Genomic DNA, 19,552 nt, shown 5'->3' with positions numbered 1-19,552 from the left:
TTAATGGTTTGTCGTATTTCCTCATTCCGCCGGCCACTCGCCTTGAATTAATCTTTGTCTCTGCGAACAAGCTGATTAGCTTTAGCTGGTTTTAAGGATCTCGATGCCTGTCTAATACCTTTGTTAGGCTCAGAGCCTGTGGGTTGTGTTCTTGGGATTGACAGGCGTATTTGCTAAATCGTCGACTCTTAAATCGCGCTGTTCAGAAGCTCACAGAAGAGGCTTTACTGTATGAAGGAATTAATAAGCCGAGGCGGGCTCCTTTCATATTCACTGTAGAATCGTAAACCATGCATTCAGTGACAGAGAATGAGGTAAATCTCAACAATACTGATCATAATCACAGAATCAGAATTGGTGGAAGACAAATAACAATATAAACAAAACACAGTTTATTAGAGATTGATTGGTTGGTAAGTTGGTTCGTTGGTTAGTTGGCTAGTTGGCTGGTTGATTGACTAACGATTGATTGATTGATTGATTGATTGATTGATTGATTGATTGATTGACTAACGATTGGTTGGTTGGTTAGTTGACTGGTTGATTGACTAATGGTTGGTTGATTGATTGATTTGATTAGTTGATTGATTGGTTGATTGACTAACGGTTGGTTGGTTAGTTGGCTGGTTGATTGACTAACGATTGATTGATTGATTGATTGATTGATTGATTGATTGATTGATTGATTGATTGATTGATTGGTTGATTGGTTGATTGATTGACTAACGGTTGGTTGGTTGGTTAGTTGGCTGGTTGATTGATTGATTGACTAACGCTTGATTGATTGATTGATTGATTGATTGATTGATTGATTGATTGATTTATGATTGACTAACTGTTGGTTGGTTGGTTGGTTGGTTTGCTGGTTGATTGATTGATTGATTGATTTATGATTGACTAACGGTTGGTTGGTTGGTTGGTTGGCTGATTGATTGATTGATTGATTGATTGATTGATTGATTGATTGATTGATTGATTGATTGATTGATTGATTGATTTATGATTGACTAACAGTTGGTTGGTTGGTTGGTTAGTTGACTGGTTGATTGACTAATGGTTGATTTGATTGATTGATTGGTTGGTTGATTGATTGACTAACAGTTGGTTGGTTGGTTGGTTGGTTGGTTGGTTGGTTGGTTGGTTGGCTGATTGATTGATTAATTTGATTTATTGGTTGGTTGATTGACTAACAGTTGATTGATTGGCTGGTTGGCTGACTGACTGGTTGGTTGGTTGGTTGGCTGTTGGCTGGCTAGTTGGTTGATTGATTGAATGGACATCAAAATGCATGCTGCAAACTAACAGCTTTGCTGTATTGGCCCTGACAGCAACGCAGAGAATAACATGCAACAAACCCTGTTGATCAGGAAAACAAACACACTCGACCCATGCCACGCAGACACGGTCTAACCCAGTCATTGGGTCTCACAGCTTGGTGGGTCTGCCTTGCTTTCAGAAAGCACATGCTCTCATGAATAATTAAGAAGCAGGGTCTTCTCATAGGATAAGAAAACTCCCCTATGAATAATAATGAGAAAACCGATGCATCATCACTCCACTAGCTCATCATCATCACTAACAACTACGCGTTGTTTCGACGTGTAGTTACATTTTTGGAGAGGTGCACGTCAGTGACGGCGACGATCACGGCGAAGGGCTATGCGTCAGCGCCGTAGCATACGCCGGTGTTTGACGCAGAAGTATAAATCAGCCTTAATGAACCGCCAACTTATCCAGCAAGTTTTTACACAGCAGATGCCCCTCCAGCCGCAACCCATCTCTAGGAAACATACACACACATTCACACACACACACTCATACACTACGGACAATTTAGCCTACCCAATTCTCCTGTACTGCATGTGGGGGAAACCGGAGCACCCGGAGGAAACCCACACGAAGGCAGGGAGAACATGCAAACTCCACACAGAAGCGCCAACTGATCCGAGGTTCGAACCAGCGACCTTCTTGCTATGAGGCGACAGCACTGCCTACTACGCCACTGCCTCACCCATGTTTTTTTCCTGTTGGGCAAATTAAATGTCATTTAAACAGACTAGCTAAACTTAAGACATGTCACAATATTACATTTCCATTTTTAGCTATACTAATAGATATTAAATAGGCTACACTGTTAAGGCAAGGCAAGTTTATTTATATAGCACATTTCATACACAGTGGCACAGTGCTTTACATAACCAGGAATAAAAGAGAAAAGTATAAGAAAAATTTAAACAAATAATAAAAATTATGAAAAGAAAATTATAAAAACATCCAAGTGTGTTAAAACAAGTTTGAAAAAGAAGAGAAAAACATAATAGTGTGATTTGTCGGACGTAGCACAGTGCTCATTCAGTAAAGGCACAGCTAAACAGATGGGTTTTCAGTCTTGATTTGAATGTGCCAAATGTTGGAGCACATCTGATCATTCCTGGAAGCTGATTCCACCAGCGAGAGGCGTAGTAGCTGAAAGCCGATTCACCCTGCTTTGACTGCTTTGTACCTCTGGCTACATAATTTGTGATCTCCAGAAATGTTTATAGGGCTATGTTTTCAGAATGAGCCTATGTTGATAATAACACAGCATCCTCAGGTGGCACACAGCAATGTTATCACTCCTAAACGCTTCACGCAAAGTGTGAACACCAGAGGCAATTAAGAAGACCATCATTTGATGAAACTGTATCAAATGAAGTTAACATGGCACAAAGTGTAAAATGAGGTGTTTTTCCAAATGCCAGCCCTTATAAACTCAGCTGTGGAGGAAAAAAACAACAACACAAAAAACAAAGGCGCTCATGCAAATATTTGTTCCTGCACTTGAGAGGACACTCAAGCATGGATCAGCGCTGTAAACGGCAGATTATCATTTTGCCCTACTGACACTTTCAAGAAAGCCCTCCAGAGTCTTACACACTTACATTAGTGTTCATGCTATAGTGTAATTACTGCACGAGTATTATAATGCTACTAATGAACAACCAGCACTTAAAGCCTAATTGTTTATGGTAGACTCATTTCCTTTCTGCTGTACATTTGGATTAGATTGTGCTTTCATTTCTGTTGATGGTGTCATTCAATTCAATCTGATTCATTGGATAACATTAAGAATTTACATTTAACTTAAGAGTTGAGGGCAGATTTATTACTCCCTCTGTCAAATTTTGAATCTTCACACATATTTACCAAAAAGCTAAAAATGAAATGACTATGGTACTGTATTTTATATAATATTGTTGTCTTCTGTCAAAAGTCTTATTTTAGGTTGACTAGAATATAAGCAGGTTTTTAACATATATTTTTACATTGTTTTGTTATATATGAATGTCAATATTATTTGTCTCATTTATTTATTTACTTTCTTATTTAAGTGCTTATTGATGTACTTATTTACGTGCTTTATTTATTAAATTTATCTATTTATTTATGTGCTTATTTATTTATTTTATTTATTTTTAAGTTTTTAATGATGTGCTTAGGTGCTTATTTATTAGTTATTATGTGTTTGTTTATTTTTTTATTTATTTTTATATTACTTGGTTAAATAGATAATTTTTGTGTTTATTTATGTGATTATTTATTTATTCATTTATTTACCTTGTTTATTTAAGTTGTTTAAGTGCTTATTAATGTGCTTTATTTATTTTATTCATTCAGGTGCTTATTAATGTGTTTATTGATATGCATATTTATTTATTTATTTATTTATTTATTTATTTATTTATTTATTTATTTATTGAAGTTCTTATGTATGTGACTATTTATTTATTTATTTATTTATAAGTGTTTATTGATGTGCTTATTTATTTATTTACATGCTTATTGATGTGATTTTTATGTGCTTATTTATTTATTTAAGTGCTTATTAATGTGCTTTTGGATGTGCTTATTTATTTATTTATTTATTTAAGTGTTTATTTATTTTTATGTATTTATGTATTTATGTATTTATTTATTTATGTAAGTGCTTATTGATGTGCTTTCTTTCTTTCTTTCTTTCTTTCTTTAGTTGTTTATGTATTTAAGTGCTTATTGATGTGCTTATTTATTAATTTTCCATTTTTGTTTATTTATGTGCTTATTTATTTATTTATTTATTTTAGTTTATTTGTGTTGCAAAATAAACCATTATTGACCAATGACTAGTTTACCTATATACTAGTATCCTGCAAAATAACTAGTCAAATATTAAGTACTGTAATTATGATACAGAAGTTAGTTAGTAAAAGTAGCATGTGTGAAAAATTGTATTGAAAACGTCATTGCATGGGACATATCTGAAAAGAATTAAAAATTCACAGGAGGGCTAATGATTTTGACTTAAACTGTTCTTTTTTTTGGTCAAAAATAAACATTTGAATTATTATTATTGTTTTTTTTTTTATTCTTTATTATTTGTTAGTCAAAGGCATACTATTATTAAAAAAGAGAAAATATTTACATTTGGATACATTTTCCAACATTCCAAAATTACTCAAATGTAAAAATGCACCCTGTAGGGTCTGCCTATATTTATCCCAACTCTGAGTTGTATAGTTGGTTTTATACCATAAGAACCTGATACCAGTTGTAAATATTTATTTATTTATTTATTTATTTATTTATTTATTTGTTTATTTATTTGTTTGTTTGTTTGTTTGTTTATTGGTAAATAAAGCTGAATAAATAAATTTTCCATTGATGCATAGTTTACAGTTAGGATTTAGCTGAGATAAAACTATTTGAATATCTGGTTATAGGTTATAATAAAATAAAAAAAAAAAACATTTGAAATTGACATTTAATATTGTCTAAATTAAGTTCTCAGCGATAGATATTATCGCTTATTTATGTATTTATTTATTTATTTGTGTTTGTATGTGATTCAAAACTAGTTAACGTAAATAACCTAATTATGCCTATGAGCGGAATACTACACTGTAAAACCCAAAAAGTTAAGGTAACTCAAACCGTTTGAGTAAACCGATTGCAACAAACCATTTAAGTTCAAAATCTAATTCTAATGAGTACTTTGAACTTAATTAATTTGAGTAAACAAAGCAATCTGAGCACAGCAAAACCCAATAACTGAAGAGAACTCAAACCAACTGAGTACTGTAAAATCCAATAAGTTAAGGCGACTCAAACCTTTTGAGGATACCGATTGCTACAAACCATTTAAGTAAAAAAAAAACCTAATCTATATGAGTACTATGAACTTACTCAATTTAAGTTAAAGTAATGAAATATTTAACTAACTCATTGCTGCAATACCGAGTTCACGATTCTTTTCAATTGAGTAGAACTAACATTTAGTCAATTTAGAGTTAACTACACTTATTTCATTTAATAAAGTTGACTGTTAGGTTTTACTGTGTAGTATCCTGCAAAATAACTAGTCAAATTTGGAAAATCTGGAATCTAAGGGTTATAATAAAATCTAAATATTTTGAAATTCACATTTATTATTGTCTAAATTAAGTTCTTAGCAATGGATATCACTAATCAATATATATGCAGGAATTTTACTACACTTATTCGCAGAACATGACCTTTACTTAATATAATAATCTATATATGTAAATAATTTATTTGCTTGTTTGTTTGTGTATTTATGTATGTGTTTGTTTATTCATTTTTGTTTTTTGTGCTACAAAACAAACCAAAGTTGACCAATAACTTGCATGGTTAACGTAAATAACAGTTATGCCTATGAGCTGAATACTAGTATCCTGCAAAATCAGTAAAATCTGGAATCTGTGGGTTTTCATAAAATCTAAACATTTTAAAAATCACATTTAATATTGTCTAAATTAAGATTTTAGCGATGTATGTCACTAATCAAAATATATGTAGGACATTTCCAAAACGTTTTCTTAGAACATGATCTTTACTTAATATTTATTTTTGGCATCTACAATTGTGATGCATACAGTGTATTTTTGCCTGTTGCCATTTATATATATATATATATATATATATATATATATATATATATATATATATATATATATATATATATATATATATATATTATGTTGATACAGCAAAACCTTGCTGTACGGGTAAAAATATATATATATAATAAAATAAAAATCTTGGTTGTACCAAAGTAAAAATAAATAAAAATAATAATGGACTATAGAAAACTATATTTTTACTTTATTTGAATGTTGTGTAAAAGCGTGAACGTTTCAGCATCTTCAGTGGAAGCATCCAGAAAACCTGACCTTTCACACAAAGGAGTGAACATATAACAATAACACAAATCTGTTTGAATAGCGCAGAATAACTCGCTTTTTAGCCTAATATTTACAGGCATTATTAATTCACCTGTCATAATCCGACAACTTAAAAGATCAAATTCAAATAAAAACATCGAAATGCATTCAGTGTGTGAGCTCTCACTCTTTTTTCCCCCTTCCCCAGCTGTAGTACAGGCTTTTCGTCAGTGTGCATCACAGCGACCCGGGCGCAGGCACGGCAACTTCACATCGCCGCCGCGTTTCAATAATAAGACGCGAAACGGACAGCGCAACGTGAAGCGTTCAGTCCCCATCCACACTGACGCGGGACTCCAGCCCGGTTGTTGCGGCATCAGCGGTAGGAGGAGATACAGAAGGGGATACAGGGACTCCTGCAGGCTGATTTCAGCAGCTCAGCACTCGCAGGTGGAGACGCGCACCGATCCGGAGCTTCGTCTGAGACCCGAGCGCGCGCGCTCACTTACTTACTTACTTCCTCACTCACTCACTCAAATTAATAAATCAAATAATTAATACGGCGAGCTGGTGTTCAAACCAACTACAATGAGAGCAAATCTGTCGCAGTCAGTCCAATCCTCATATGACTCCCAGCCATTTAAAATTTGATGAGCAGTTTCTTTTCTTTTTTTGGAGAGCTCCTTGGATTGATCCCAGTCTTTTCCAGTCATGAAGAACAGGAGGGAATATGTGGAATACCGGAGCGCGATTATAGTGGTTCTGTTCTGGATTCAGAGCTCTTTCGGGATGCCCCATGTCATACGGATAGGTAAGAGAGAGAGAGTGCGTAATGTACACGGTTGCTTTATTTTATGAATGCTTTTTTTCCTAAAAGTGCTTGCGATGTTGACTCGAACTGCTGTTAGTTTACCTGTGGCATTCATCAGCTTTCTGGAGAGAAAAGAAAAGGTGAAATAAATGAGCGTTGGATATGTAGTTGCGCGTCCATCAGCATGCCGCGCGTCTCAGGGACAGATGGTGCTGCATTGATTTCATGATCTCATAAACAATTGGAAAGACACTCTTAACTGTGGCACATGGAATTATGCTGGTGTTTGGAGATGATGAGTGACGGTATTTCTTGTAAAATATTAATATACAATGATAAACAATGAGTTCGCAGTATTAACAGGTGATCTAGGAAACAGATCGCGCTGCGTGAAGTTTGCCTGGAAAACCTCACCTTTACGCACGACTCGTGCAACCTGACAAAGCGGAGATTTTTCTCAGTCTGAGAAGCTGAAATATGTGCGCCGAGCGGAGACAGGAGCCCAATAAAGATCAATACAGTTTTGTCTGAAGGCAGATCACTTTTGACAAGTGGTTCGATGCCATGCAGAAGGAAAAAAACGCCTCGAAATGTCATTATGAGACATTAACATGTCCAAGCACAGCCTTCAACTTCCAAAGAGACTCAGATTAGATTATTGCTATCTCTCGATTTAAGAACTGCTCACTGCTCTTCAACTGTTTGTGCTGTTCCATATATTTGTAGAATTACATTATAGATTAAAGATATATTTAGTTATTCTTTTATGTATTTTCCCTGCCTAAAATATTTACTTTTGATATAATAGCCTATCTATCTATCTATCTATCTATCTATCTATCTATCTATCTATCTATCTATCTATCTATCTATCTATCTATCTATCTATCTATCTATCTATCTATCTATCTATCTATCTAAAAATGTAAATATAAATAAATAAATAATATAAATAATAAAATAAACATTTATAAATTATATATAATGTATAAAATGTATAAATATATATTTTTTATAATATATAAAAATAAATAATTAATATAAATATAAAAAATAATTGCATTAATTGCATTTTAAGTTAACATCGCCTTTCGCCCGCTTTCTTTCCACGCTTGTGATTGATGACTGTGGTTGTGACTTCAATGACATTGTCCTGGAGTGATTTGTGACATCTCCGTTATTTTGTTGCGACAGCGTAATTGCTAACATTTGTAGAGATTTAAAAAAAAAAAAAAAAGTGTGTTCGCATCGACACAACCGAGTCATATCTTCCTTTGAAAGCATTCATGTCTGGATAAGTGTGTCATTAGTAGTAAATATACTTAATAAGTAAATTGTAATTAGTAAATAAGCTATGACATATTTCAGTATGCGTGGACTTGCGGGAGTGGACTAGTGGGGATGCACATATAAGTATGTGCTGCAGTAAAACAACTACACCCAGCATGCATCATAGTACGTGTAAAGGCATTGGAGTCCACCCTGGTACCACCAGAGGGCTTACTGTGCTCCAGCGGGCCTGCGGGAGGTTTTGTTTGCCACATCGTAAGCATCATAGCATGGAAATTCATTAGAGAGGCTTGTGTCCAAAAGAGAGCAGGCAGGCAGGTCTCTGCAGCCGCTCGCCGTGTGTTTCACCATCAACACGCTTCGGGTAATGGTGGGCATCCAGTAGACATGCCTCCATTGATTTCACTGTTTTTACAACGCACTTCTCAGAGGCCAGATGGTCGATCAAACTCACTCCGCAAGACTGTAAATGTCGAGGCGAAGAGTGCTTCTGCTGTGCCTGTGTGTTATTAGCTGTCTGCTAGGAAACTAAAACAGGAAGTGCTTGGGAAAGGACAATGCGGTATGCTTATTGTAGTGTCACGAGAACTGTTTTGTGGTATAGAATTAGGTCAGAATTATTGGCAATCCTTTATAGATAGTTTTCAAGACACTAGTATTCAGCTTAAAGTGACATTTAAAGGGTTAACTAGGCAGGTTAGGGTAATTAAGCAAATCATTGTTTAACTGGTTTATTCTGTAGACAATTTAAAATAAATATAGCTAAAAGAGGCTAATAATTTTGACCTTAAAATGGTTTAAAAAAAATTAAGTACTGCTTTTATTCCAGCCGAAATAAAACAAATAAGACTTTCTCCAGAAGAAAAAATATTATAGAAAATACTATGAAAATTTCTTTGCCCCATTAAATATCACTTGAGAAATATTTGAATATTTCCCAGGGGGTTAATAAATTTGCCCTCAGCTCAGTATTCATCAGTGTACATCAATGCACATCTTAGTATTTGCCGAGGTGACCTCACCAGGGTCACGTGTTTTTGAGCAGGTCACATGACGAGCGTCTAATCGCAGCAGATTTAAAAACAGCCTTTAATGGCCAAACTCAGTGGGTTTTCAAAAAGCCAGCTTGACTTTTTAGTCTAGATGTGATTCAGCGCTGTCACTCAAAACCTTTCAATATCGTTCAGGGCAGCTGCAGCCTATCAGAATCCACTCTAGATTTGGCACAAACAGCTCTGGACCGCATCCAAATGTCAGCGCCGAGTCGTGCTTACGTCTTGAAAAATAATGACAAACTTCCAAAAGATTAGCTTTTTTTCCCCTCTGGAATCATAATCCTGACGTTTTATATTTTATTTTATTTTATTTTATTTTATTTTATTTTATTTTATTTTATTTTATTTTATTTTATTTTATTTAAAGAAAGGGTCAGCTGATTGACATTTCTCAAATGTCTTCGTGTACTTTTACACACATTGTCTTCATGATTATTATTATGTTTTTAGTAGTACTTAAGCTTGTCTATTTTGTCCATCTCAGTTCTGTTTTTTTTTTCCAGCAATAGGTTTAATGGGATAAATGTCTAATGCCTTAAATGAGAGAATCAGCGCCAGCAAAAGATTTATTGAAAAATCAATGGTTTTATCTACTTAAGAGTTACAGTGCTTTATTATGACCACTTCATCAATCTCACACACTTGTTTTTGTCACTTATTTATTCATTCATGTATTTAGTTTCTCCTTTTTCCATCTTGAAAGACATTTTGACATTCTCAATTTATAGAGTGGAGGTCAAAATTATTAGCCTTTTTTTCTTTTTCAAAAATTTGATGTTTAATAGATGCTACCACAGTTGACCAACCCTAAACACAATAGAGAACATGACCGTTTAGTTCCCTCTCCCCACTCCCAACACCCCCCCACCCTTTTGAAAGGGAAGGACTTTTGCTTCAGAAAGACCTAGAGAATAAATGTCTTTAATTTGGACTTTAATTTTTGGTAGCGACGAAGCCTTTTTTAGCTCTTTTTTTAGTTTTTTTAGCCTCACATTGATGCCTTCTCAAATTTGTTTTCACAAATAGTTGTAGTTTTAGATGGATTGTTGATGTAGATGCTAGTAAAATAAGACAAACAGCATACAAAAAAGACCTACAGTGGCGATTCCTACAATACTTCATTGGCTGTTTCACATGCCAGTATCTGATTTGCAGGTGCACTGTATAGTTAATGAAGAGGAAAGATGTTAAAGTGGCTCAATGCGGTATATGAGACACAAATATTTAATAATAGTCCAGTCTACACAGTCTGGTCAAAAACTCCAGACTCCTGTTACACAGCAGCAGGAAGTATATATAACGAGTTCATTTGTAAAACAGCTCATTTTTTTTTACAGAGATCGTTACTAAAACTGGAGATGTTAGTAGTTTTCAGAAATCATGTTTTTACATTAATTAAATATGAAAGTTTTCAATTGCAAAAAAAAAAAAAAAAAATTTATTTAAAAAAAAACATGTGAACAAAAAAATTAAGTGAAGTTTATTTATAAACTAACTTCGAGAGGATCATGTGCTGATGATTGCTTCTGGCTGGTCCTGCATTATTCAATTTATGATTGACCAATCAGACGATTCCTAAGCCACTTTAAATACCCTAAGTTCCATATAACAACCATCTACGTTTTAAAGACCATTTACGTTTCTGTGTGGAGTTTGCATGTTCTCTTAGTGTTGGCGTGGGTTTCCTCTGGGTGCTTCAGCTTCCCCCCAAATTGAATAAACTAAATTAGCCATAGTGTATGTGTGTGTGTTTGAACAAGTGTGGGTGTTTCCTAGTACTGGGTTGTGGCTGGAAGGGAATCCGCTGTCTAAGAACATATGGTGGAATATTTATTTCTACGACCCCTCGTAACTAAAAGACTAAGCCAAAAAAATGACTGAAAATTAAAATAACCTCTTCATATATCACCCTTTTAAAAGATCAGACTGTCAAGAGAAGGTGGCCATTTTACTGGGTGAAAAAACAATGAGGATATATAGTATTATGTTCCAACTCATTATCTGCATTAGATGGTTTTTACACAGATTTTATTTTTTACAGTTCATCCAGAGATCATCTTCAAGACAAGATCTTGAATTTTATGTACCGAATTTGTACAAAATTTATACTAAAACTTTTGTTTCTCTTTAACATATGAATACCTATTGATGTACAGTAGAGGTGAATGAGGTGGCAGAGAAGCTGACTTAAACTTGCTCAGAGAAATGCTGTTGCTGTCAATCATTGTTTACTCGGCTGCCAACTCTCACGCATTCAGCGCACATTAAACAATTCATTTTACTTAATCTCATCAGTATTGTATGTATAAGTCTATATATATATATATGTATATTTATATATATATATATATATATATATATATATGTGTGTATATATATATATATATATATATATATATATATATATATATATATATATATATATATATGTGTATATATATATATATATGTATGTATATATATATATATATATATATATATATATATATATATATATTTATATGTGTATATATATATATATATATATATATATATATATATATATATATATATATATATATATATTTATATGTATATATGTATATATATATATATATATATATATATATATATATATATATATATATATATATATATATATATATATATATATATATATATATATATATATATATACTACGCCACTGCGTCGCCCTTTAGATTTAACTCTAATGAAATTAGTATATTTATGAAAAAGATTTCTTAAATGATCTTATCACTTCAGTTGTGTTTTCACATTGTTTTCCAGTTACATTTAGATTTTCTTTCTTTTACTTATTTAGAATATAATAATGATTGGATAATAATAACAACAAAACTCTTAATATAATAATTATTTTATAAAAAGCATTTATTAAAATAACATATTTATAATTTTTGGCAATGCAGTGGCGCAGTAGGTAGTGCTGTCGCCTCACAGAAAGAAGGTCACCGGTTCGAACCTCAGCTCATTTGGTCGGTTCTGTGTGGAGTTTGCATGTTCTCCCTGTGTTCGCATGGGTTTCCTCCAGGTGCTCCGGTTTCCCCCACAGAACAAAGACATGCGGTACAGGTGAATTGGGTAGGCTAAATTGTCCTAAATTGTAGGCTAAAGTGTATGAGTGCGTGTAGATGTTTCCCAGAGATGGGTTGCGGCTGGAAGGAAGGGTTGCGTGCTGGACAAGTTGGCGGTTCATTCCGCTGTGTCAAGAAAATGAATAAATGAATGAATGAATGAATTTATACTTTTTACATATTCATAAATAAATGGGGGTGTGGCTTGGTGTGAGGCTTAGGGGTGGGGCATACAGTCTCACTCCAAGCTAAAACCAAAAGTTGGCAGCCCTGGTGTTGCCAACTTAGCCATTTTGTTGCTAGATTTAGCAGCCTTTCAAAAAGCACCTACAGTAGCAACAAATTAACAATTTTTAACATTCGTTTGGCTACTTTTAAAGCATGCTCTCCGTTTGTTGGCAAGACATTTTTGGCTTTCAATATTTGATATTTCTTGGGTTAAAGCTTGGAAGTTGACAAATAAGTTTTGCGTAAATAACAAAATACAAAATACTCCATAGAGTTTATCCTGCTAAACATGTTTTGGAAAGATTTAAACTTATATGTGTAAATTTTGTGGTCAAGAAAAAGAAACAATTTTGCATCTTTTTTTTCATTGTATGTACTCAATAATATTTTGGAAAGATTTGGAATTGTTTATTAACAAAAATTGAGTTTGAGATAGAAATTGGTTTATACTGTTTTAGTACTGAAGTACTGTTTTATTCTGACAACGAGAACTTAAACTGTAAAGGACAACATATTTTAAATTTCTTTATGCTGTTAGGGAAATACCATATACAACAGAAAAAGTGGGCTCAATGTAAACCAAACTTTACCCATTACCTGAATGACTTTAAAGTATATGGTTACACTTTACAATAAGGTTCATTAGTTAATGTTAATTAATGCATTTACTAACATGAACAAATAATGAACAATACATTTACTACTGTATTTGTTCATGTTAATAAACGTTAGTTAATGAAAATACAGTAGTTCATTGTTAGTTCATGTTAACTCATGGTGCATTAACTAATGTTAACAAGCATGGACTTGGATGTTAATAATGCATTAGTAAATGTTCAATTATGATTAATAAATGCTGTACATGTGTTGTTCATGATAAGTTCATGTTAGTAAATGCATTAACTAATGAACCTTATTGTAAAGTGTTACCAAGTAAATGTAAATCTTTTAGAACAATCACAAAACAAAAAAGCACTGAAAACATGTAATGCTCTAAACACATTTAATTTCATGTAAATGTAATTTAACTTTTTTTATAAAAAAAATAAATATTTTATAAAAGATTTATAAAAAAAAGAACCTATTTATTGTGCATCTGGATAGAATGTTTTTAATATAATATAATACACTGCACCTAAGAGAGTAGAGACATGACGGGCTGACGCTTGTCAGATACATGATGATGTCACTGATATGCAAATTAGTGCTTGACGTCATCTGGCAACATTTAGCTACTTTTCAGGCAGGCTTTAGCTAGTTTTTGTTGGAAATAGTTGGCAACACTGGGTTTACTTCTATAAGTCAGTTTAACTGTAAGAGGATTGATCGAATAAGTCGATAGAAGGTTTGAGAAGAAATGTCATGCTCCCTTGTAAAAGTATTTTGCAGTATTTTCAAAATACAAAATACTGTATTTTATTTTGGTACATTTCTGCCTGCTGTATTTCCTAGCTTACTTTCATACACATAAAATTGAGGTATTTTTTTTATTTTATATACATTTGTATTTTTAATACATTTCAATCAATTTTTTACCCATCCCTGACTGTAACAGTACACAAAATACTATCAATCAATAAGAGACATTGACAAATACAACAATAAAATAAAGAACAATAGAAATATACAGTAACCACATCAAGAATAATAATAACATAAAAAATAAAGAAATGTCTCCTCCGTGTTTCCAGTGTGCTGAAAAAAAAATGAGCGCAGGAAGCAAAGATAAATTTCTAAAGAAGCTGACAACAAGAATTGTGTCACTTTATACGACGGCCATCAGTTGGGGAGGGAAAATGAATTTTTAATTTCGGTGCAAATTTAATCTATAAGCTGTCATGGGCGAGTCTTCCGGCACAGGCTAGAGGTCGATGCGTCTGCTCTTTGTGTATATGTATGTGTGTGTGTGTGTGTATGAGCCCAGCGCACAAGTTTCTTTGATGTTCACCGTTGTCGGAGATGCAGCAAGACAGCATCGCACACACAGACATGCACAAACACACATGCATACTGCAGTGCACACACACAGCTGTCTGATTTCACTGAAGCTGTTGTACACGCTCTTCCATTTACGGAGTCAGCACACTTATGGCCTGCCGATTAGCTTCAGTGCCGTTAATGAGAGCGAGCAGATGTCGGTTTTGTTCGCATGAAACCCTGAATCAAATGCTCCGTACTCTCTTCTCTCGAGTCAGTGTTACCCTGCTATTCTGAAGCCGAGATCTACTTTACACACACACACACACACACACACACATCCTCGCTGGTTTCTGCATAAATTCAGCATATACAAAGAAGATCGGAATTAGATGGGAGCCAAAATGGTGCTCGTGGCATGATTTGATTACATGTTAATGCAGCAGAAAATCTGTGTTACATGAGTGTGTGCAGCTTGATCTGGAAATCTATGCTTTGTATGGAGAAATGAAAAGCACAGGTTGGATTTTTGGTCAGGTTTATTCCATTTTTAAATCAGTAATACACACTCATGCTGATGACTTATAATTTAGCTGTCATTTTAAACTAACCGGATGCATTTCTAACATTTTTAAATCAGTTTTTGACTGTCAGCTGCACTCAGAAATGGAGGCTGTGGGTTAAGAAATAGGCAAACAGCTATTGTTTTATGCTAATGTTGTAAGTAATGCAATCCTTCTAAAATCTTGGCAATAGGGTGAGGTGAAGTGTGTCATTTTTCACTATGCTAGCACTGGCAACTGACATCGCATTTGACAGGTTTTACATACAAATTAATATTAATATTGAATAGATGAATGGGTGAAATTCAAATTCACTGCTGCTGTTTTCTGACAGAATGAAACACTTATTTACTAAATCTCTTTACTAATTAACTCATCTGCTTTACGTTAAAACATCTTGTTTTTAAACAATGACATCAAACATAAATAGTGTATGTGAATTCAGAATTTCACTCAGTTTTTTTCCTAATATCTGTACACTACATGACACAAGTCTTGTCGCCTATCAAAGTTTTAGGAACAACAAATAATAACTTGACTTCTAGTTGATCATTTGGTATCAGAAGTGGCTTATGTGAAAGGCAAAGGCCTCTAGATTACCAAAATAAAATATGATCATGCCGTGATTTTTAATTATTAAATTAGGACAGTAAGGTCTGACTTTGCTTGGACAAAAGTCTTGTGTATGACTCCCATGAGCTTGGAGGACTGCATCCATACATCTCTGCAATGACTCAAATAATATTTATTAAATATAAATCTATTAATAAATCTATTAATATATCTAGTAATAAAGTCATCTGGAGCTGCAAAGAAAGCGTTCTTGCAGGACTCCCAGAGAACATCAAGATTCTTCATCTTACTTAAGACATACTGAATAATGTTTAAGTCTGGGGACTGGGCTGGCCAATCCTGGGGCACCTTGACCTTCTTTGGGTTTAAGAATTATGATGTTGAGGCTGAAGGATCAGAAGGAGCGCTATCCTGCTGAAGAATTTGCCCTCTCCTGTGGTTTGTAATGTAATGAGCAGCATTAATGTCTTGATACCTCAGGCTGTTGATGTTGCCATCCACTCTGTAGATCTCTCACATGCCCCTGATACTGAATGTAACCCCAAATCAAGAAAACGTGACTGATTTCTGTGAGAATCCTGGCTCCATGCCGGTTCCAGTAGGTCTTCTGCAGTATTTGTGATGATTAAGATGCAGCTCAACAGATGATTCATCTGAAAAATCGACCTTCTACCACTTTTCCAAATGATCAACTAGAAGTCAAGCTATTATTTTTGCTCTTACAACTAGGAATGACAACAAGACTATTGTCAGGTGGTATATGACATCCTGAAGTGGAGAACAATTATGTGGATTATTGAAATGTTCCTCAGAAAAGCAAAGTTCTTTAAAGAGCTGATTAATAATATTAAAAAAGTTCCCAGGGAACCCAAAATGGTTCTTGTAAAGCATCAATGAACTGTAAAAAAAATTTTGGATTCCACATAATCAATTTGTGTTGCGACTACATTAAGGAATTAAGTTAACTTATTAGTTTTTACAAATTTAAGTCGATTAAACAAAAAAAATTAAGTTGACCAAACAGAAAACTCAATAATTTTGTTCTTACAGCTTAATTTAAATAGGTAGTCTGATTGCGAACAACATTTTTTGGAGGGTGTAAAAGATTTATTTTAAAGAATTTAAGCATACACGTTTATCTTGTTTCTTCTTCTTTGCCTGTTTTCGAATCCAATTGTTGGAGCCATTTTCCTTTTTTCAATTTTAGGTTTGTACTGAATAGGCCGAGGTTTGATAATTATTGTATTTTATTTATGTTCGAGTACTTGCTTTAATGTTTTGATTTTGTGAATGAAGACTTTTATTTTATCGATGCAAATCAGGATTTAAGGCAGCTAAGGTACTAAGTGGAGCAAGTAAGGGAAACAATTTTCAGACTGTGAGTTTTTACATGGTGACTGGTGCTACTTAATAGCAATAAAGCTATTTTACTGATGAATCATGATGCGATTGAAATAAACCATGAAAAGGTTTCACAACAGACTCACGCATCATTGTTTGCCCTTACTGAGATAGCGGCTTAGAGCAAAATGCTACCACACCAATGGTTCTGTAGATGTGTAACAGTTCCCTCTACCATATAACAGTGAAAACATGCAAGAACTTACGTCAATGGAAGAGAAATATTGTGTCATAGCTGACAGAAAAAAAACTCAAACCACATCATCAACTCATGTTGCAGGCGATTGGTTGCTTTCACCTCAGGAGCCAATGAGCTTGCTTCTCAATTATTTAAATAGCTTAGTGCTGTTTGCGTTAGCAATCTGCAACACATTTTCAGAGATTCTGCTGCATCCCAGCTCCACCTGTGTAGAGATCGTCTATGTTTGTGTGGGTTATATTCTCAGCATGTGTGTGAATATACTGACAAGACACGGTATTCACTCTGCACCAGTAATCAAAGCAGCAGCAGCAGCGTAGCAGTTCTATGACACCAAGACCAAACATATCAACATTGGCATAGACATAGTCATCACCATACCAAATCTCTCAGAGAGTTGTCGAGGCAGAAATAGAAAAGAGAAAAGCATTAGCACATGAGTGCTGTTTCTCGAAGTCACATGTAATAACAGCTACGACAAGAAGAACAACAGTGATTTGCTAGAGTAATGCATTTCAGAGCAAAATTATTATGTTCATTTCTCTACCAATGAAAATACTTCAAAAAACATCAAACTCTGTGAGTCATCGAGTGAGTCAGATACTAAAAGGTGGTCTGGAGCAGTTCCCGCCTTTTCCTCAGTAGTGACGTGTCATGGAGTGAAAGAAAACACAGAGTTTTAAGAAGAGAAAGTAACAGAGTAGGGCTGCACAAATAACGTTTCAGCATCGATATCGCAATGTGATCACTCGCAATATTCACATCACTGGATATGCAACGTTGACTCTGGATTATAATCGATCATTTGCATGTGTCATTGAGACTTGTGATTGTATGAGGATTTGAAAAGCATTCAGGGCTATAAGTAATTGTACCATTTGTAACTTTAATAACTATTCATTTCATTCATCTTATTCATAAACTGAAGACTATTATTATTTATTTAGCAGGATTATTCTACATTTCATTATTCAATTACTAGCATTTTACAAGCCTTATGACGCGTTTAGCATTCAATTTATTCACCTTTATTTGTATAGCGCTTTCACGTATTGTGTTACGTATTGTGTACGTTTTAATGTTGATTGTGTCAAAGCAGCTTCACATAAATGGTCATAGTAACTGGTTTAGGGTAGTTCAGTTTTTAGTATTCAAGTTCAGTTCAGTTTAGCTCAGTTCAGTGTGGTTTAAAATCATTACTGAGATTTCAAACACTGAAGAGCAAATTCATCGATGCATAGCTTTTCAGATCCTGAACCATGCTAGCCAGTGGCGACAGCGGAGAGGGAAAAAAACTTCACCAATAGGAGAGTGAAGAAAAAAAAACCTTGAGAGAACCAGACTCAGTTCGGCACGACCATTTTAATTTCTCCGCTGGCCAAAAGTCTTGTGCTGAGCTGCAGTCTCAGCAGTGGAGGCTGGAAGCTAGTCTCAGCGAAGACTAGTCTGTCCCTGGAGCGTCACTGGAATCAGTCTCATGTTCTCCACTCCCCCATGACCAACAGCGCAGCAGCAGCTCAGGATACGGCCTGGTCTCGAATATGGACACCTTGGGATCATCTTGTCGCTGGTCTTGGATCCAATCAGTGACTCCGCATAATCTGAGGACCTCGGGATGAGTATCCCCAGGTGGAAATGGAGAATAAAGAGAATAATTAGAGTAGCTGCTGTTCATAGTGTATATAAACAAGATGTAGAAACTTGTGTGGAAACCCGCTAAGTGACAGAGGCTAACACAGAGGTCAATTTCCTACACTGTGAAAAAAATGGGTTCCACACAATGAAGGAATGACAGAAGTTTATTTTTTACAAATTTAATAACATAAAACAATCAAGTTGTCCTTCAAAAAAACCCTCAAGAATTGTGTTGCTTCAGCTCATATTAAATAAGTAATTTGAACAAACAGCAAATGTAATTTTTGGATTGTGTGCCATGTCGGGTGGAGGGATACAAACAGCAAACCATTGCGGTGCTCTTCTGTTATTGACCTGGTGCTCAGCCAATCAGATGCTGCAAACTGGACTCTCTTCACTCTTTCTGTAGCTGAGGCCTATAAAGGTCATAGCAAGATGACCAGCAGCAAATAGAGATAACATTACAGAACTAATTCACTGACACACAAGGTCTTCCCTTTCTCCAAGAGCCCTCTACTGTTCTCGGAACAGATGGTGTTTTCATATCACACTACAAAGTGTGTGCTCCACAGCGCTTGGTCTTTGGG

At 34.5% G+C, this 19,552-nt stretch overlaps 1 protein-coding gene across 2 annotated transcripts in view; it reads left to right on the top strand.

Moving 5' to 3' along the window:
• Positions 1–6,429: 6,429 nt before the first annotated feature.
• Positions 6,430–19,552, top strand: part of grik3 (glutamate ionotropic receptor kainate type subunit 3) — a 215,317-nt gene continuing 202,194 nt past the window's right edge. For both annotated transcript variants that reach the window (XM_087286435.1, XM_087286434.1), the window contains exon 1: positions 6,430–7,011. Coding sequence is in view for 1 of the 2 variants with exons in the window: in XM_087286434.1 (XP_087142560.1) it covers positions 6,912–7,011 (100 nt within the window). In the remaining variant the exon portion in view is untranslated. The remainder of the gene's footprint in view (positions 7,012–19,552) is intronic.

The sequence above is a fragment of the Danio rerio genome, chromosome 16, assembly GCF_052040795.2.
Source record: "Danio rerio strain M-AB ecotype USA chromosome 16, GRCz13ab, whole genome shotgun sequence".
Taxonomy (NCBI): Eukaryota; Metazoa; Chordata; class Actinopteri; order Cypriniformes; family Danionidae; genus Danio; species Danio rerio.
Note: the sequence above shows the minus strand (reverse complement) of the source record. Positions and strands in the feature narration are given on the sequence as shown.